The 20618-nt window shown below is 35.2% G+C and overlaps 2 protein-coding genes across 2 annotated transcripts; one reads left to right on the forward strand and one right to left on the reverse strand.

Moving 5' to 3' along the window:
- The first annotated feature begins 247 nt into the window (after nucleotides 1–247).
- LOC143557957 (E3 SUMO-protein ligase SIZ1-like) lies at nucleotides 248–6075 on the forward strand. The gene is made up of 15 exons (XM_077046905.1): nucleotides 248–271; nucleotides 1864–1944; nucleotides 2023–2065; nucleotides 2259–2331; nucleotides 2463–2625; nucleotides 2714–2847; nucleotides 2938–3006; nucleotides 3132–3216; nucleotides 3298–3373; nucleotides 3454–3527; nucleotides 3625–3732; nucleotides 3816–3977; nucleotides 4560–4664; nucleotides 4749–4829; nucleotides 4916–6075. Exons 1-15 carry the CDS (start codon nucleotides 248–250, stop codon nucleotides 6053–6055), a joined length of 2418 nt encoding a protein of 805 aa, XP_076903020.1. The 3' UTR covers nucleotides 6056–6075.
- Nucleotides 6076–6212: 137 nt separating this feature from the next.
- On the reverse strand, nucleotides 6213–13633 carry LOC143557950 (auxin response factor 4-like). Its single transcript, XM_077046901.1, has 12 exons — nucleotides 13292–13633; nucleotides 13166–13222; nucleotides 12083–12247; nucleotides 11906–11990; nucleotides 11442–11532; nucleotides 10184–10348; nucleotides 9797–9916; nucleotides 8470–8545; nucleotides 8203–8368; nucleotides 7113–7807; nucleotides 6839–7029; nucleotides 6213–6415 (listed from the first exon to the last, which is right to left on the reverse strand). Exons 1-12 carry the CDS (start codon nucleotides 13631–13633, stop codon nucleotides 6256–6258), a joined length of 2313 nt encoding a protein of 770 aa, XP_076903016.1. The 3' UTR covers nucleotides 6213–6255.
- Nucleotides 13634–20618: the final 6985 nt, after the last annotated feature.

A 20618-nucleotide genomic window follows, 5' to 3' on the forward strand; every position in this document is an offset into this window, starting at 1 on the left:
ACCCGGATTCGTTGCATGAACTCAACCGGACCGCATTAAACCCTACACCTTCACGTCCGTCAAATCCAATCACACCTTCGCAGGTGCCCTAATTTCTTTCTATATTAGTATTATTATTATTATTTGTTTCGTAACCGTTTGAAACCCTAGCTAATGTTTATTTGTATTACATTTCTTCTTCTTCTTATTATTATTGCTAGACGGATCGTTAATTATTGAAGTAAAGCAGATTGCTGCTAGTGTAACGATGGATTTGGTGACGAGTTATAAGGTATTTTAATTTTAATTTTAATTCTGTTTGTTGTTATTATTAGGTCAAAATTGGTCAAAGTTAGTCAAAATTGGTCATAACTAGGGCATGTAGGACGTTTAACATTTAAACATTAGGGGTGTTAGTGACACTAGGCTCGAGTTTGGCGTTTTGAGCTCTTTTTAGTAAAGTTTGGGCCTGGCTTGTTTATTTTTTATTAAATAATTTACATTTGTTTATTTTTTATTAAAATAATAATAATATTAATGAGGTTGCCTCGTTTAGGCTTATGAGAGCTCGAGCTTGGCTCATTTCGATCTCTTTTTTCTAGAGCTCTGGCCTGGCTTGTTTATTTTTAATTAAATAATTTAAATTTGTTTTTAATTAGGTTAGTTTATTTTTTATTGAATAATATTAATGAGGTTGTCTAGTTTTGGCTTATGAGAACCTGAGCTTGGCTTGTTTTGAACTCTTTTTCTAAAGCTTGAGCTTGGCTCATTTATTATTTATTAAACGATTTATGTTCGCTTTTAGTTAATTTCTTTATATGTTTTGAGAAAAACCTTATACGAGCCTAAGCTCGGCTCGAGCTTGTGCTGTATCTTAAACAAGCCAGATCTTGGCTGTGCAGTGTAAACAAACTCGATCTCGGCTCGTTTTGACATACAAGAGCTCGAGCTCTTTTTCAAAAGCTTAAGATCGAGCTCGCGTGTTGTTTTTTCAAGTTCAGGCCTGACTTGTTTATTATTTATTAAATAATCTGCATTTGTTTTTAATTATTTTTATATATTTTGAGAAAAACCTTAAAACTAGACTAAGCTTGGTTTGAGCTCATGCAATACCTTAAACGAGCAAAAGCCCGGCTGTACAGTGAAAATTAATACATAGAAGTTCAAAAGAGGCAAAACCTAAAAATACAAAGGCTCGGCCATAGTTGTCGGCACAAGGCGCACTCTAGGCGCAAACGGGTGAGCCCTGGACCTAGGCGCAAGGCGCCTAATTAGTGAGGGCCCGAGATAAGCAAGGCGCATAGCATAAGCATATGATTTTTGGGGTTTTAGAGACACTCTAGGCTTGTTTAAGGATAGTTTAGAATAGTTTCATGCCATTTTTGGATGTTATAGATTGGTTTGCTTGGATGGAATTTGCAAAATTTTGCTAGGATTTTCAGTATTTTGCCAGAATCTCACCCGAAGGTCGCTGGATTGCCTAGATGGCAGCAATGCGCTTTCCTCTCGCCTCGCCTTGCTCGAGGGGCTAGGTACGCATCCGAAGGGTTTTTGACAACATAGGGCTCGACGAGCCTAAGCGAGCTTCCCATACTCGGCTCGAGCTCAGGCTTGATAACTAAACAAGCTTTATTTGAGGCTCGGCTCGGCTCTAGCTTGAAAAAGCTTGGCCTGCTTCAAACTTTTTTATCAATCCGAGCTCGAGTACCTCGCAATCGACTCGGCTCGTTTGCACCTTTAGTAAAATCAACCAAAGGGATGAAGAAATTTGTAAAGGTTTACTTGATAAATAGGCTGATATGCAAAACATATGAGAGAAATGCAACTGCTGGTTGTAAATGAAGTTATTTGCACTATTTATGTCATTTTGTTACTGCATTATAGGAAAAAATGGCACTTTTTCGTGTAAAAGATCTTAAAGACGTTCTTAGTGAACTTGGCATTTCAAAGCAAGGAAAGAAGCAGGTTTGATGTTAACCTAACTTTGTTTTCAGTTTGCTTATTATGAAGGGATGTGGTTATTTATTTTATCATTTTTTGTAGGATCTTGTTGAACGAATACTAGCAATTATCTCAGATGATCGAGGTAAGTGGTATTTTATTACCTTTTGTTTGACATTTGAGTATATATCATGTATTTGTGTTCATCAGAACAAACTTTAATATTTGATCATTATAGAGGCTAAATGTATTGTTAGTTTACAACAATTATTAATTTAGTAATATGATTTTGTATTCTAAACCAAACAAACATGACATTATTATTTCATATTGTGCAGTTTCTGGAATGTGGTCGAAAAAAAACTATGTTAAGAAGCAAGACGTGACACAACTAGTGGATAACGTTCACAGGTCTTATTTATTTGTTATTTTTTTATCTGTCTTATTGAGTTATTTGATATAAATAAATGCCTTATTTTGTCTTGATATAACTTCCATTACCTGTGTGTTATACGCTGAAACTTTTTTCTCTTTGTTTGCAGAAAGTTGCGAACTTCAGGGTCAACTGAGTTGACATCAAAAAGTCAAAATGTTTCAAATGTCACAGCTGATACAACATCCAATGAGGAAGTTGAAGACAGTTACCCAATAGAAAAAGTTCGTTGTCCTTGTGGTAGTGTTCTACAAACAGAGTCAATGATAAAGGTTTCAACTTTCAACCATCAATAGTCAACTTTTAAGAGTTAATAATATTCTAAATATCATGCTAAGTATGTCTATGTTTTCTCCTCAGTGTGAAGATAAAAAATGCAACGTGTGGCAGCATGTTGGTTGTGTTATTATACCAGAAAAGCCAATGGAGGGTATTCAACCGACACCTCCCACAACTTTTTATTGTCAACTCTGTAGGCTTGCTCGTTCAGATCCGTAAGTAACTTGTATGATGTTTTATATTGAACTGCTTATATGAAATAACAAATTGTTACACATTTTTCAACTTGGTTTTTGAGAGTGCAGGTTTATGGTAGCATTGGCACATCCTTTATATCCTGTGAAATTGACTACCGCAAGTATCCCTACAGACGGGTGAGTCTACATGTTTACTTTCGTCAACTTTTGATTTTATATAGTTTTTGTATTAAACATATTCTTGTCTAATTTGTCACTTATATAAGTTTGATGTTGTTGCATACATTCAATATTACTTTCAGTGCAAGCCTGCAAACTGTTGAAAAGACTTTTCAACTTACAAAAGCTGACATGGGTTTGCTGATAAAACTAGGTTATGAAATTCAGGTATAATTGATCACCTAAATTAGCATAGATAATCGGAACATATTAATGATAAGTTGATAACTGACTAATCATAAATAATAGGCTTGGTGTATGCTTCTCAATGACAAGGTTTCTTTCAGGATGCATTGGCCACTATATGCAGACTTACAAGTCAATGGTATGCTATATCTGTTGACTCAATAAAATTTTATATGATAATTGTTTTGATTAAAATTTTTATGTTTTTTGGTTTGACAGGTATGCCCTTGCGAGCAATCAATAGACCTGGCTCTCAACTTCTTGGAGCCAATGGGCGTGATGATGGCCCTGTTGTAAGCTTCAACCTATCATACAGTTTTCTATGATATTTGTATTATTATTATTACGCTAACGAATGTTGTTCACTTTTGTCTTTTTGTGTCATTTTAGATCACACTGTACATCCATGAAGGAAGTAACAGAATTTCGTTAACAGGCTGTGATGCTCGAGTGTTTTGTTTGGGGGTTAGAATTGTGAGAAGGCGCACCGTTAAACAGGTGAAATATAGCTTACTGTTTTTGATCATGTAATATCATAAAAGTTTGATGAGAATCTTTTTGTTATATGGCAACCTATAAAGATTCTTGACCTCATTCCCGGAGAGAGCGCCGGTGAGAGATTTGAAGATGCTTTGGTGCGTGTTTGTCGGTGTGTTGGTGGTGGGCCCGCTACAGAGAATGCAGACTGTGACAGTGATTTGGAAGTTGTTTCTGATTCTATACCTGTTAATCTACGGTGTCCTGTAAGTAACACCTTTTCTCTCTCTTATTTTGACTACCAGTGACTATTTTGGGTCGCAAACATATGAATAAGCTAAGGCTTAATGGGTTGGATTTAGATCAATTTGCTAGTGATCTGATGCGACACGTTAATTAATGGATCTTGATTTGACTAAGGACCACACTAATATGAATAGATGGATCACAACCCAAATTGCTTAATTTATTTTCTAAATTATAATCTCACTTTACACATATTTTATTTATTTGAAAACAAGTTTTTGTTCATAAAATTAATACCCATTTTTAAATTATTGTGTGATAAAGTTACTTATGAGTTAAACATTTCTTGTTATAAAAGTGTCATATTTATCATGAACTAAGTGTCGTTACTAAGTTTATAATATTTGATATCATTTTATGAATACAGATATTTTATACAATAAAACAAGTTATTTTAATAATTATTTTTTTTCAATAATATTTCAAACTCTTGTTACAAAATTTACTTGCATTACAAGAAACTTTTATAAGAAAACTATTCATATCATATATCTAAAGTATTGTTTTGTATCTCATACTTAACATTTTTTTGTTTGCTATAGATGAGCGGGTCAAGAATGAAAATTGCTGGAAGATTTAAACCATGTGCTCACATGGGCTGCTTTGATCTCGAAGTATTTGTGCAAATGAATCAACGATCTCGAAAGGCAATCACTCTACAAACTAAAAATTTATGAATTTCCAATTATGATTATTAGTTTTTTCATTTTCTGTTGTCGGGCTATTTTCAGTGGCAATGCCCTATCTGTCTCAAGAACTACTCCTTGGAGGCTGTTATTATCGATCCATATTTTACTCGTATCACATCTAAGGTATCATTCAATGAATTTGCAGTTTTGATTATTATTATTTTTTTGTTGGATTTTGTTTTATTCGTTCGTAATTTATATTTGTCAAGATGCGGGATTGTGGAGAGGACGTAACAGAAGTTGAGGTGAAACCAGACGGTTCTTGGCGTGTAAAAGCAGAAGCCGACCAAAAAAGTTTAGGGCAGCTCGGGCAGTGGCATTTACCCGATGGTGCTCTCTTTGCCCCAATGGAAGTTGAGTCCAAACATAAACCAGAAGCTTCAAAACAGGATAAACATGAAGGCGGCTCTGCAGGTCATAATACCGGTTTAAAGGTCGGGTTAAAGCTCGGGTTAAAAAAGAACAAAAACGGAGTTTGGGAAGTCAGCAAACACGAAAGTTCACATTCACTTAATGGGCATGCCAAGAATGATAGTAATCAAGTTCCTAGTATTAAGAAAGACGGTGGAGGGCATTTTGGTCATTCCACCACCAATGTTGCTGATTTCGGCTCACTTCCACCAAACACGGATCCGGGTGCCAACTTGAACCCGCCAGCTTCAGGTGGGGTTGTTGCTGATGTCGTCCTCTTGAGTGATTCAGACGACGAGACTGAAAACCGAGTGTCATCTGGGCCTGCTTATAATGAAGTTGTTCCACAAGCTGAAGATGTTGGTCCTTTTAATAACGATGATGAATTCGGGTTACAATTTTGGTCTTTACCTTCCGTGAGTCAAGCGGGGCCCGGTTTTGAGTTTTTTACAGACGACAAAGTGCATCATGGACTCGGTGGTCCCACTTCTCTGGACGACTTCACATTGCCGAATGAAATTGGATTAAACGCTGCGTGTCCTGACTCTTCACTTTACGAATCTAATCTCGACATAAGCAACGGGTTGGTTGAAAACCCGTTAGCTTTTGCACACACAGACCCGTCCCTTCAGTTGTATTTTTCCAACACAGCCGTTGACTCTTCACTTTACGAATCTAATCTTGACCAGGCGGTGTCGACAGTGTCAAATGGTTTAAAAGTTAATGATTGGGCATCCCTCCAGTTGGGCGGCAATGGTGGCAGTGACGGTGGGGTTAGTCATGAACCACCGAGTGAAGATGGCGGTAAATCAAGCAAGACAAGATGCCGGGAAATGTACGATAACCTGTTCTCGTTTCCCCGTCAAAAGCGTTCAGCGAGTTCGGTGAGACCACAATTGTCTATATCTAGTCCAACTGATTCAGGATCCGACAGATGATGCTAAGCGATTAAGAAAATATTATCTAGGTCTAGTTGGTGTAGATTTCTTTTGACTAATTTAGCACAAGAAACCCATATTTTGTAAATGACTAGAAATATTCAAAATTCAAAAGTTGAATATTAAGACTTAAGACTACAACTTGTTATCAGTTAAAACTTAAAACACTTGCATAAACATATAATATAATCGCCGGAGAACTACTCCGGCACGCCTAACGGTGTGGACTTGGCGGTGTCCACCATGGCGGGTGCTTCCTCCAAGCAACTGGTGTCGTCGCTAATCACGCCGCCGCTCATTAGTTTCTCAACTTCTTCCTTGGTGTATATGTGAATCTTTGTAGCTATCCTTGCAAACTCACTGCAATAATATTATAAGTACAAGTCATTCAAACTATGAATGCATGAGCTATGAAGTTGATATCGTCAATATATCACCGATATGTCTGTGATATATCGGTTCCTTGGTAAAATATCGATCAGAACATCGGGACCGATATATCATTGATATTCCTGATATCAATTTTGTAAGTCTTAATTATCAATTTTTAGTGTTCGATGTTTGTGCTTCAAGTCTTAATCAGTTCCTACTTGCTACGATTGTTTGTGTTTTGCAGGTTGAAAAAGGTTAATTTGTTAGTGGTAGGAGAGTATACGGAATTATTAGTGTTAAATTGCTATATATATATATATATTTATATATGAATTTTACATGATATTAAATTTTCCGCATTAACTACTTAGTGCATGGGTTGTACTAACTACTATGTGGATAAGGACTTACTCCCACGGGTCGTCACCGACAACCATGATGTCGTTTTCTTCATCGGTGTACAGCAGCTGCCACGCACCACCACGGTTAGTCAACTCGCCTTCCATTTGAAATAGTGACTCGAGCTCGCTAATCAGCTCGTGATAACTTGACATTGTAGTGAGATCGATTGCACGGCCGACTTTATTTCCTTGTTTGTGAACCTTACAATAAGTATATTTATTAGATCATCATTCTTGTAATAATAATGTTTAATCATATGTAATATAATATAAAATGATCTTACTTTAGTGCAACTTCTTTTGCTCAAAGCTTGAGCATCTGCTAATGAAGAAGCTCCGTTTAGTCGAAAACCGAATAATTTACAACTACTTGCATTGCTATCGGAGCCACCACCATCATCTTTCTCGCTACCCGAATTGACTTCTAAGATCGGGTTTGGGTCAACGGTTGGGTCAACGGTTGTTTTCCCGAAGTCAACGGGCGCCTTAAGTTGTAGCTTTAGCCCATTAACATTACCATCCATCGTAAGCCCGTGTCCAAAACCAGCCCGATTAGTAGGGAATCCGATTGTGGGCACAATGGAGGTCACATTTGGAAAACTAAAGTTTCTGATGCCTTCGGAACCGAGTGGATAGAAGCCCGGATTATTTGGTCTGTGATGAATGTTGAGATTGGTTCTCGGTGGGCCCCAGGGCCCGTTTGTTTTCCCGGTTAACGATTTTAACGAGCAAATTTCTTGACCTTGCAAGACCTTCGGGAATCTAGTGGTGTTAGATCCCAAAAAGGTCGGGTTTGGGTTGGTGACAATGTTTGTACTTTTTCCCGTTAATAATATCCGATTCAGAGAAAAACCCGCGTGCATTGACGGTTGTAGCCCGAAGCTTAACGGGCTGCTCATTTTACCGCCTATATTTTCTTGACCTTGCAAGACCTTAGAGGATCTTATTGACTCCTCAAAGTCTAAACATCCACCCCATGCTGTCAAATAATAAAAAAATAAAACTTTAATACTAAAGTCACAGGAAAACTTCCAAGATTCTAACTTAAGGTGATAAAATGGGCCAGTTGGGTCACGGGCCAACATGGATTTGGGTCAAAACAGATCGGGTTGACCCAAAACTTCTTTTTCTTCAAATTTTTAACATAACTTCAAGATTTTGTTTCATATCCATAATAATCTGCCTTTTTTGTTAAAATATTATTTTGTAACGTTTTATCGATTACGCATTAAAACAATAATTTGGGCTACTTTCAACCCGCTTGACCCATTAGATATAGAAACGAAATCAGCCCGTAACATAACGGGCCAAAATGCCCAAGACTAAATCTTTATTCTTTAAAAGTTATAAATTTTAATCAAGAAAGTTATATACCAGCAACATGGTGTTCAGATGGAGTCGAATGAATATTTTCCCGCAGTCTTTTATATCTTAGCGAGGAATGAATATTCAAAAGTGGCATAGAAGGACCCGAAAGATCGACTTCCCATGGAGATATCCGTTCGTGACTATTATTACCAATGTCTTCATCCCACCTCACCTGTTTAAAACAAACCAAAATATAAAAGTTCAAACAAAAATGAAATAAAGTTTTTTTTGTTTTTTTCCTTACTTTTTTTATAATGAAATTAAAATATATACCGTTAGGCATCTCCATTTTGATTTAGGCCATTTGTAAGGATCCATGTCACTTACACCAATGACCGCACCTCTAAACCTGCATAAATATGATCAAAATTTTCACTTGAGGGACAACAAACAAATAAAGGTGACAGGCACCTTTGTAATTTAGGGGTGCAAACGAGCCGACCCAGCTCGAGCTCGACTAGGCTCGAGCTCGGCTCGTTTAAGTTATACAGAGCCCGAGCTCGGCTCGTAAGTAGATTTTCAAGCTCAAGCTCGGCTCGCTTACTATTTATTAATTATTTTTATATAATTATAATTATTTTTATATATATATTTTCCTATTATAATTTTATTTTTAAAATAATAGATATTATTTAGTTATTTTTATTTATGTTTTCATAGTATTATATATATTAATTAATAATCATTAAATATTTATTTAAAAAAATTATATAAATGACAGGTTTGTTTAGGCTCGCAAGCCAGCTCAAGCTCGATAAGTGAAGCTTGGGCTCGGGCTCGTTTATTAAATGAGCTTACTTTTAGGCTTGAGCTCGGGCTTGGCTAGATTAAGCTCGGCTTGATCGAGTTTATTAATGAGTAGCTCGCGAGCAGCTCGGCTCATTTGCACCCCTACTTTGTATCAAAGATATCGTAGGGGTGTGCATGGGTCGGTTTTGGTTAATTGGTTTTCATATTAGTTTGGTTATGGATCGGTGAACTGTGAACGAGGTTTGGTCTTGAAATGTTTGGGCCTGACTAATTGGCCCACATAATGTAATCGGGCCTGAAACTTTGGGCTCGAAATTTAACCACTAAATAAGTTGTTATTACACATTTGGGCCTGAATAAATTAAGTTTTATCATTTGAAATTTGTAAATATTACTTACATTTGGTTATACGTTAACCGTGAATTTACTAAAACTCGATTGAGGCCGGTTTTACATTAAAAGGCCCATCGGTTTTTGGTTAGGCTCGGTTATATCGATTAATATTTTTTATGGGTCGGTCGGTTTTATGCACGCCTCTAGATACCGGAGGTTGCGAAATATGCGGGTTAGGCAAGTTGAGTATCGGCCTATCGGGTCAAAATGGTAATTTTTGCACCTCTTGGTAGTTTGGTACTAGGCCGGGTTGGGTTGACCCGTTACAATGTTTTATGAATATTTAGTGTCTCATATATCATTAAACAAATTATATTATTTCAATAATAATTTTTTTTTTATTAAACTGATTTGGTTGATTTTACTAATTTACCCATTTGACCCGTTAACGGAAGTTATAACCCGAGTCAACCGATTAACAAGTAAATGGGTTGAAATCGCCACCTCTGAAAGATACCTTCTTTCAGGAGATTCATCCATACTGAACTTCATCTTGAACCTTGTTCCAATGGTTATCATATTGCTAATGCAGTTCATATACTTCGCATACAGAACAACAAAATCGGCCCGATTAGACCTGCATTGCATTTATAAAATAAATAAGCAAAAGGGGTTTGATTTAGATATTTATTATTATTATTTTTACTGAATATGTAAGTACTTTTAATAAATTAGTTATCAAAGTTTTTTTTTTTTGGTTTTAAACTGATAAATAATAATTTTTTTTGTTTATAATAAGTTTTGTAGCAACTAGTATGAAAATAAGTAGTTTGACCCCTAAATAATCAGATAACCGGTTCGGTAACTCACATCCAAACACCACCTTAATGATCCAAGATTTTACCTAGGACTGTAAAAAACATCAAAGGTGGTGTTGGTAGACACTGCATTAGCTACAGGGGCAAGAATGTCCAAGTAGGATTTCGAGTCGGGCATAGTTGTCTCTGGAAGAAAATTTCTTCGTCGAGTGGCTCGTCGAGTGCCTAGCCTTAGTTCACCATCTTTACCCCTAAAATAACCATAACAATAAATTAATAAAAGTGTAATCGTTTTGATTTTGATGAGAAATAGCAGACAAAAAAAAATAGTAATAATAATAATAATTGTCAATATTTTATCTTGCTTATAAAAAATATATAAAGGTTATGACTTTAAAATGGTTAAAACTTTTTGTATACAAGCAATGCAATAACCGAGTATCGTCATGTCTATAAATAAATATAACGCAATAATAAACGCTTTCGAAGAGAAAGTTAAAAGCAAAAGTAAAAGAAAAAGATATGATTCTTTCTTCATTTTCTTGCTACAAAAAATGAGGTGCAATGAGCACCATTCCCTTAGAATATGCTTAAAGTGTTTCAAACACTTCCATTGTTTCCTTTATCTGACCAAAAGAATAATCTTCAAGTCTTGAATGCATTTACATTACCAACCCAATACATTGTTGCTTTTTTTCAATAATTTTTAATATATTTTTTTATAATTTTTTTGTAATCATTCCTTTTGCTATCTCAATTTTAACCAAATAATCCATCCACAAAAGGTATTGGTTTTCTAAATGGAATCTTGTTTCTCTTGGTGTTTATATGTCTATAAACATATATGCAGTTCTCACTTCTCACAGCTGTCAGGCATAATATTATTTTTTAATATAATAATGCACCTATATATACATTTGTGTCTGTGCTTCTAAATAGAATCTTGTTTCTCTTGGTGTTTATAACTTATATGTATGCCGTTTCTCGTACCCGCAATGTCCTCGTACCCCGGTTTCGTACCCATTCCCGTGCTACATAGTTTATAAGTCTGTAAACATATATGTATGCGGTTCTCACTTCTTACCGCTGTCAATATAATATTATTTTTAATATAAAAATGAACCTATATATGCATTTGTGTGTGTGCTTCTAAATGGAATCTTGTTTCTCTTTTAATATGTGCTTATGCGGTTCTCGCAGCTGTCAACATAATATTGGTTCCGGTATAAAAACACACCTATATATGCATTTGTGTGTGTGCTTCTTTAATTTTGTTTAAAACTCTAAATATGTCTAATTTACATGGAAAAATGTATATAATGATATTGAACTGTATAATGATACCTTAGAAAGAGAACTGCATCACCAGAAACAAGATTCTTTTGGCTTACAAATATGCACCATCCGGTGGTAAGCAAATGTCGCCTCGGTTGACCTGAAAAACATCACCCGATTCTCAACTTACGAATTATGTTACTAATTTGAGACAAAATGAGTAATTTCTTGTTACATGTCAGGTTGGATTGACCAGAAGCATTTTTTTTCTTTCAAATTATTACATTTTTATATAGAATTAGTGTGTCAGATATGTTAACAAAACGACACGTTAAATATATTACTCGTGTGCCTTTCGACACGTGAACTGTTTTTTTACCACTTCTTGTTAAGCTAATTCTTTTAATTTTACCTGACCTACCTACATGGCCCGAATAGACTCATTCATAAGAAAAATGGTCGAAACTGACACTTTTATTAATTAATAATCACTAAAAAAATGAAAAAAATTTAAATACATTAATCAAAATTACCTCTATAAATGTGTCTAAATTTCCATTCAACTCCATGAAGGTCCTTTGCAACCAACTCTTGGTTGGGCCTCTGCTGTTTATAATCCTAAAATAAAAATAATGCAGTTAAAAAAAATAAAACTTTTAAAGATAAATTAAATTATTATAAAAAATCTTTAAAATTTGAAAAATTCATACCAAAGGTGGGAAACAATCTTCAGCAGCTCTTCTAGGCACAGAAAATCCACCATGAGTAGATGTATCAGATGCGGTTAAGGTTTTGCAGAACATTTGAGGGGTTGATTTTGTGAGTGCCACATCACCACCTTCTTCCTCACCTTTTTGTAAATTCTTACCATCCCACTACAAATCATAATCACAAAAAAAAATGAAAATTCTTACCATCCCACTACAAATCATAATCACAAAAAAAAAAAAAAAAAAAAACCTTTGTTTCATTTCTTTTCAAGAAATTACTCAAATAGAAAGAAACTAATTTTCTTTTGTTTTTTCGCATACTTCAAATACAAGTTTTTGAATTTTAATAAAAATCAAAACTTTTTCCTCTTTTAATGCAAGAAACATAACAAAAATTGCATTGAACTAGGAAAAGACAGAAATCAGTCATGGTTAAACAAATTCAGCGTTTTGTATACTTTAAACAAAAACTTATAAAATTTAATAAAATTAAGAAGAATTATAATAAACAAATTGTGAACCAAGCATACCTCTTGTAATGGGAGAAGTGTGAGTTTTGTATAAATTTCATCATCACCAAAAAAAAAAATTAAAACTTTATTCCATTTCTTTTCAAGAAACTACTCAAATAGAAATATAAATTTCTGAAATTTAACAAAATTAAGAAGAATTATAAAGAAAATGTGAACCAAAGTAAAATTCTTTCCATCTCACTACACATCATGATCACCATAAAAATCAAAACTTTATTCCATTTCTTTTCAAGAAATTACTCAAATAGAAAGCAATTAAAAAAAAAAAAATTTCTTTTTGCATTTTTTAACTACAAATTTCTGGAGTTTAATAAAATTAAGAAGTATAAGCAAAATGTGAACCAAAGTAAAATTCTTTCCATCCCATTACACATCATCATCACCATAAAAATCAAAACTTTATCCTCTTTTTATGCAAGAGGCATAACAAAATTTGCATTTAACTAGTAAAAGACAGAAATTTGCATACTTTAAACAAAAAAATCTTAAATTCAATAAATTTACTAAAATTAAGAAGAATTTTTATAAACAAATTATGAAAAAAACATACCTCTTGTAGAGGGAGAAGTGTGAGTTTTGTATAAATCTCATCATTCTCCTTGTTAGCCTGTTTCAAGATTTTGGTCAAACATCAAAGTCAAAGTCAATGAGAAAAAAGTCAAAGTGAACCACGTACAAGCAATTGAACATCAACAACTTTGCAAAAGATTTGAGGGTCAAGACCAAAAGTAGGTATTTCATTGAGTGAAAATTGGATACAAGATTGTGAAGCAATTTGTTCCAAATGACCTTGTGGGAAATAAACCACCACATTTCCTTTATTTGGTAGAGTGGTTAAAGGTCCAGCACAAGCATGCCAAAGCTCCATGCAAATTAAAGATTTTGAATCTTTTGATGATTTTAAGGTTGAGTTTGAGGAGTTTGAGGAAGCAGATAAAGAAGATGAATAATCTTGTCCAACATTTTCAAGAAAATCAAGATTCCCACTTGCAGCTGCATGGTTTAAATCAATTTCCATTAAAAAGTTTGCAAATTTATGAAAACAAGTGGTTTCTTGAAGGAAAGATGAGGAAAGATTAATAAAGGTTTGATTTTTAGGTGGAGAAAATTCAAGATTCTTGAAGGGGTTAAAGAAAAAAAGGAAGTGAAGTGAAATCACAAACATACATGCATATGAGAGAGAATGTGATTGTGAGAGAGAGAGATAAGCCAAGTTTTGGCGTGGTAAGGCTGAGGGGTGTGGGGGCTCTAACGGGGGCGCGAGTGGGGGCTCCAGCCAATAATATTGTGATGTGTGGCAGAGAGAGAAACTGGATAATGGGGGTGTTGGAGCCCCTGGCCCTGGTGTGGAGGGGCTCCAGCAGGGGCTCCAGCGGATTTTTTTTTTACTTTTTTATAAATATATTCAAAAAACGTATTATTAAAAAAACTCATAAATTATTAAAAAAAACACACATTAAAAAAAAACACATTAATATCTAAAAATAAAATAAAAATTAAAGTACTAAAAAAACATTATTCTTATTCTTCGGCTTGGTCTTCTTCGATCAACCTCTTTCGGATACGTTCCTTTTGCTTTTCCATCAGAATTTGATCGACCGGATTTATGTTACTGAAGTCTCTTGTAAGGAAGTCCAAATCTCTCATTCGACTTTTTTCCTTTTTGTCATTAGAGACCACCTCCATGGTTTTGTTGAATTTATTGAGGGATTCAACAAGATCGACGATGTTTACGGCTCCCCCCTCAGCCGGTTTTTTCCCCTTGGCGTCCCGTCCCAATGGCCGCCTCCTCGGCGGTGAAGACGTTTCCTCCCCCGCAATGTTTAGGTCGAATCCAACGCGGCAATCCGACCCGGCGGAAGTGCTATACGCTCCAGACGAACTAGTTTTAGTCCGTTTCGGCCCTACTTCCGCATCATGGTCCGGCGCCACAAGCTCAACCCACTTGGAACACCTTTTCAACCTCTCCCACAACTTTAAATCGTCCCACGTCTTCACCGTCCCATACCTCCGCAAACACTCCTGCCTCCACTCTTCGACCGTGAAATTGTAAACCGCCAAATCATCACTGCCACTTGGTCTCATACGACCGGCGTTCCTGTTGAAAAGATTAGTAAACAAGCCGATAAATTTTCTGATTTCGGACCACCGACCCGAAATCATATCGGCGTTTCGCTCTGTACTCCCAACGAGCGTATAGAACGTCTCCCTAACCTTTGTCTAAAAAACCTTGCTTTTTTGGTAGTCGGCTGCAAAATGAATAATTAAATTAGATTTCCAGTTAACTTTTTTATTTAACTTTTTTATTAAAAATCATTTTTAAAAACGTTAAAACAATTACCGCAACGCCGATCCTCAGAAATGACAATCCAAGCCCGACACAAGGCTTCCTTCTCATCCGATGACCACGGAGTGGTTTTCCGTTTCGTCCTCGGAGTCGAAGCCGGTCCCGGCCCGTCCGTTGCAGGTTGTTTTTTCCGGTGGACGCGTCTTCTTGCTCCCGTAGCATCACCGTGTGATTCTTGTGTCTCTGGAACAACAAAGTTAGGAGACGGTTGTATGTTGGATGGTTGAAAGCCGGATGTTTCTTGCGGCCCCGAATAAAACATCGGTTGGTCTGGTAACGACCATAAATCGTCGTCAATATAATCTGAATCTAGGTTTGGGTACCAATTTCCAGACATTTTTGGGTATTATATAGGAGTTTGGGATATTATATAAGAGTTTGTAAGGTGAAATTGTGTTTTGATATGGTTGAAATGGGAGTAATTTGGGGTATTATATAGAGGTTTTAAGGGTTTTTTTTAAAAAAAATCGGAGCTCCAACAGCTCTTTTGGGCGAGCTCAACGGCTCTTTCTCTCTCTTCTCCCGCGACCACACTCACGCCTGCCTGGGGGCTCGCGCTCGCGCCCCGTTCGCGCCCCGGTTCGCGCCCCGGTGGTGTGGGGTTAGCGCATGGGGGCGCGAGCAGAGGGGCTCTCGCGCCCAGGTTAGCGCCCCACACCCCTCAGCCTAAAACGGACAATTTGAGGTGGCACCAAATCTCATATTCTTTATTTAAAATTGGTTATATAATGAATATGATGTTGAAGTTATATAATATTAAACAATTAATTTAGAAGACACCTCTAAACATGTGTAAAGCATTTTTATTATTGAATGTTATTAAAAGTGGTTATCTTTAAAAACCAAAAAATATTTCATAAAAATAATAATAATATTATTAAAGAAGATGAGGACCCTTTACCAAAAATTTAAAGGGGTTTTGGAATTATACAATTGAATGCCATATGCTATAACTTGTCAATTTAATTGCTTGGTGATGGACAACACAAGCAACAACCTCATTATAGTGTTGTAAGAAATCCTTTTCTATGGCAATATTATTCATAAAACTAATTATAAAAAGCAACGTGTGGGCAACTGATTTGTAATAATGAATTATTAAAATTACAGCCGATGTTTATTTTTGGCATGGGATTTTCATACACTATTTTGATATTTACACATTACTTTTCGTCTATACGGCTCGTATATGCCTATACGAGTTGTATAGGCCCTAAGTCGTGTCAATTTGTATCAGGTTCAGGCCATCTCCGGGGATTTAAATATATCGGCTGAGCTGAAATAAAAGGCCCGTAGGTCAGCGAATAACGAAATATATAAGTTAATATGTATAAACGACGATTAATGTTATAACAATAAATATAACAAAAATATAATATGAATGTAATACCCAAATTTTTGAAACCTTAAAACTTAATGCTTATACGAGTTATGAATACAAAATTTATTAAAATAATATAATTATTTTAATAGAAACTCAAATTTTTGAAATTGTTTAAAGGATTTTATATGATATGTTGAAATAAAAGTTAACGGTGAATTATAATTAATACAAAATTAAAAGAGGTGAGTATGTAAATAATATATTTAATTATGAAATAAACAGTAGGGATTATTTTTGCCATTACTTGAAACTTGATTTTGTTGTCATCTTTTCCACTAAGACTGTCGGTGAACCTATTTTTCCAGTGACATTTAAACACCAAAATTAACGACCGATTCGACCAATTGACAATGCCGTTTGACTCCAGAACTTTTATATATCAAACATATATATGTATAAAAAAGTTTGGGCCCCCATTCCCCCGGCCGGCCCTGATCAGGTTTATACAAGTTGTTGAAGACCTGCACAGCTCATATAGGGCTATATGAGCCGTAAAAGTTGCAAAAATATGTTTCCTGTGTCCCCTTCATACAATTGCCAGTCATGTGTGATCTATATGACCCGTATATAACCATGGACTAGTGTATGAAGACCGCATTCCTTATTTTTCAATTTTAAGAAAATGGTTTGGTGTTGGACTCAAAAATAGTGTGTACATATATTAACAAGCAAATACATGATTTGTTGAACCATTAATACTTATAGCTTTTAAAATTAGTGGTAAGAGAAAGTTACAAAATGATTGAAAAGGTATAAGTTGAATCAACATCCATCATCAATTGTTTTCTTTACAATTTTGTAATTATTATTTAGAAATAATCTATAAAGTTTTTATGTCTATTTTTTGTTTGTCTGAACCTCTTCAGCCCCTATTTTCAGTGGTTTGAATGAGTTAGACCGCATCAGATTAAATATATTAGTTCTTTTTTAAGGGTTTTACGCCCTACCACAATACTGGCGTCTTACTACTAGTTGCTAGATATTTGATAATACATTTATTCAAGTATATGTGAAATAACCAGTATCTAGACAAAATATACACTATTTTGGATCTTTCCCACAATTCTATATATGCATTTCTTGGCTCAAGTCTCAAGATCCAAAATGGGAAAATGTTAAAAATATCAGTGTCTAGTTGGGATATTCAATTTTAACCTTATAAAGGTCAAACAATTGACATCTTCATTTGAATCATAAAGTATCATAAATTCATAATCAACTTTATTGAAAAGAAGATTTTTGAAGGTCTATATATTTAAACAAATTACGTATCAAAGCCCGTCGTGTTGAGAAGACTGCGTCGCAAATTTGGTCAGAACCATTTAAATTTGTTACGATAACAACGCTAAATCCAAAAATTAATTAGCAGACGTTGATAATAGTATTGACACGCGTATAACTTATGTCAAAAACAAAAAACAAATTTAAAACCGATGTGTTTTTGGTTGGTAAAACATGCTCGTTTGTGATTACAGGTTGTCATGAATTTGATAAGTATCGGTTAGGTTTGGGATTGTACCCCAACTAAATCCAAAAAATATATTCATGAACGCCCAAAATACCAAAAAATAGCAAATAGCACCGGTACTAAACCTAAAAAAAATAAAATTGTCTTTGGTTGGTAAAACCCGCTCACTGCGAGTTATCGTGAATTCAATCGGTTAGGTTTGTAACGATACCTTAACTATAGTCAAAATATACATTCATCAATGTCCAACCACGCATTCAGTTAGTTTTCGTTAGATTCATTCGGTATGGGATCTAAAACCCACAGTAAATCACATAAAATATAACAATCATATAAAAAATTCAAAAATATAAAAAACAAATAAAGAAATCAAAGAAAAGAGTTTGTTACTAAACCTTGCATTTTTATCTTATTAATAATGCAAGGTGATTTAAGTCTTTTGTAAACAAATATAAGCATCAAACACATTTTCTATTTAATATTTAGACTACCTAATTGAAAAAACACTAGTTCAACTTAGACAGGTCAAGCTAATATTTCGATCAGGGGTTATGGTTAGATATGATTTCCACGAGTCAAAATCTTCTATGTCTACAAAACAGAATACTATGAGCTCGCTATGATAGGGAGGGGGTTTCTTCTCATAACAACCATCTGGCATGTCAATCAATATGAGTATTGAGAGAATAGTAGTGAGAGTGAGTATCCTCAAACCATTGGTCCAAGCATTGTATTTATAGCCAATGGAGGTAGAGAATGATTGACCAAACTGTCAATATCAGTACAACCTTCTATTCTTATGAAAAAGCAAGTGCGAGGTTTATGATTGGACGTGACAGCTGATGAATAAGGACGGCCGCCACCTGAAATTACAATACTGGCGTCTGCTGATAGGCCCGTCGAAGCAGTTGTGATCCTTTTCCCAAAGGAATCTTCTACTATGATTGACATATGGACTAGCCGTTCGGTGTACTTTTTGTCTCCTTTTGCATGTGGTCGGTCTTGTGCCCTCAGAAGGTGTGAGTTGGTCCATAGATAACAGGATATGGCCCGCAGGTGATTAGGGCTAACCCGCAGGTGATATTCAAGATCATCTTGTAATTTCTTTAGTTGTACGAATGGGTTAAGGACTTTTTATCTCCAGTAATAATATAAAATTGTGTCCATCTCCCAAAGAACAACTCTATCCTTTAAAACTACAACATGGATGATTCTAAGTTTCTAACATTTTAACACTTGTGAAAACATGTTTCAAATATTAAAAAAAAAAAAAACCAGTTTAGATTTTATACAAACATTAGCAAAGCACATTTAGATTTTATATCAAAAGAAATTATACATATAAAAACAAAAGACAATGACACGACATATGATACAAACATGTGGAAGTAAAACAAAAGAGTGTGTTTGGGACCCACAAAGGTTTTTGACAGCAACAATGGCGGGAGGTATTGACTCAGTGAGTCAGTGTTTTGAAGCGGTGTATCTGCTTTTAATGTATTTTTCTTCCCTCATGTGTCTTATCACACGCCTGTTTGATATCTGGAATGGTAGCTGGTTGAACCGGATTTAAAACCGAATAACGTCATAAATAATTAAAGGTATATTGGTTTTTATTAATCCCAGTTATCATATTTTGTTTATCACCGGTCCCAATTAATGAATTGGCTGCTGACAATCTTAATTTTTAATGTATTTGTTTCTAAGGGTCTGCGACTAACAAAATCCTAACATCGTTAGTTTCAAGTTGTCGGAAAAATGTTTTTGGCCGGAAAATTCGTTTTTTTCCCGAAAACTCAGTATTTTTGTCCCGAACATCTTGGTAACTTTGTATCGGACATTTAGGAACCTTTTTATAGTATAAGCCCAATTATTAAGGTTGCCAAAAACCCTAAAAGCATCGTCGGAATCGGTTGATGGTGCTAAAGTGGTAGTAGTTGGTGGCGGTGTGTCAGTTGGTGGTGGTTGTGGTGTTCATTTGGTGTTTTCCGGCAACAAATTTGACTTTTCCGGCCAAAAACGTTTTTCTGACGACCTGAAACAAACGGCGTTAGGATTCTGTTAGTCGCGGACCATTAGGAACAAATATGTTAAATGTTATGACCGTCAGTAGCCAATTCATTAGTTCGGACCAACAGTGACCAAAATGCAATAGTTGGGATTAATAAAAACCAAATATACCATAATTAAATAAAGGCAAATTAGAAATACATAATATCACATTTTGTGTATTGACCGATAATGATCCAAATCCCTATCAACAGTCCAACATTTTGACTATTTTTCTCACAACCTCCGTTAGAAAACACTTTGCGTCGTTAAGTTTTTTTCCGAATTTCAAACCGATGTTTAGAGATTTTGAACGGAAGAAGGATACAAGTCGACTTATGTAAAACTTATCTCGAAACGGTAATCCAAACAACAAAACAGTGTTTCAATTTGGGTGTTTGAATTCCCGATTAACAAATATTAAGCCATTTGAATTATCGTTTCGAGATAAGTTTTACATCAGTCGACCCGTATTTTTCTTTCAATTGAAAACTCTAAAATACCGGTTAAAAGAAATTTAACTTTTATGAATTAGGCAGATTTTTTTATACATCACATTCATGTATTTATGATTCATGTGATTGTATTGATACTTCTGAAAGATTTTCTATAGTGATAAAACAATCGTAAAGGAACTGAAACTTTTCACCAGGGTTACACAACGTTGTTTAATAGTAACTGAAGAGGTAGGTACCAGCAGAGCCCAGTTGGACCCGCAAGACTCACCTTGAAACGGGGACGTCTGCGCAGAGACC

Source organism: Bidens hawaiensis, unplaced genomic scaffold, assembly GCF_021521415.1.
Source record: "Bidens hawaiensis isolate Kalapana, Puna unplaced genomic scaffold, B.hawaiensis_p1.1 tig00019292_1, whole genome shotgun sequence".
Lineage (NCBI taxonomy): Eukaryota > Viridiplantae > Streptophyta > Magnoliopsida > Asterales > Asteraceae > Bidens > Bidens hawaiensis.

Coding starts and splice junctions, on each gene's coding strand:
- LOC143557957 (XM_077046905.1), top strand. CDS start 248: ATGGATTTGGTGACGAGTTATAAG. Junction 3,217..3,297: donor AACTAGGTTATGAAATTCAG/GTATAATTGATC, acceptor CATAAATAATAG/GCTTGGTGTATGCTTCTCAA. Junction 3,528..3,624: donor GGCGTGATGATGGCCCTGTT/GTAAGCTTCAAC, acceptor GTGTCATTTTAG/ATCACACTGTACATCCATGA.
- LOC143557950 (XM_077046901.1), bottom strand. CDS start 13,633: ATGGAAATTGATTTAAACCATGCAGCTGCAAGTGGGAATCTTGATTTT. Junction 10,349..11,441: donor GATGCAGTTCTCTTTCTAAG/GTATCATTATAC, acceptor TGGTTATTTTAG/GGGTAAAGATGGTGAACTAA. Junction 8,546..9,796: donor GATGAATCTCCTGAAAGAAG/GTATCTTTCAGA, acceptor ATATTTATGCAG/GTTTAGAGGTGCGGTCATTG.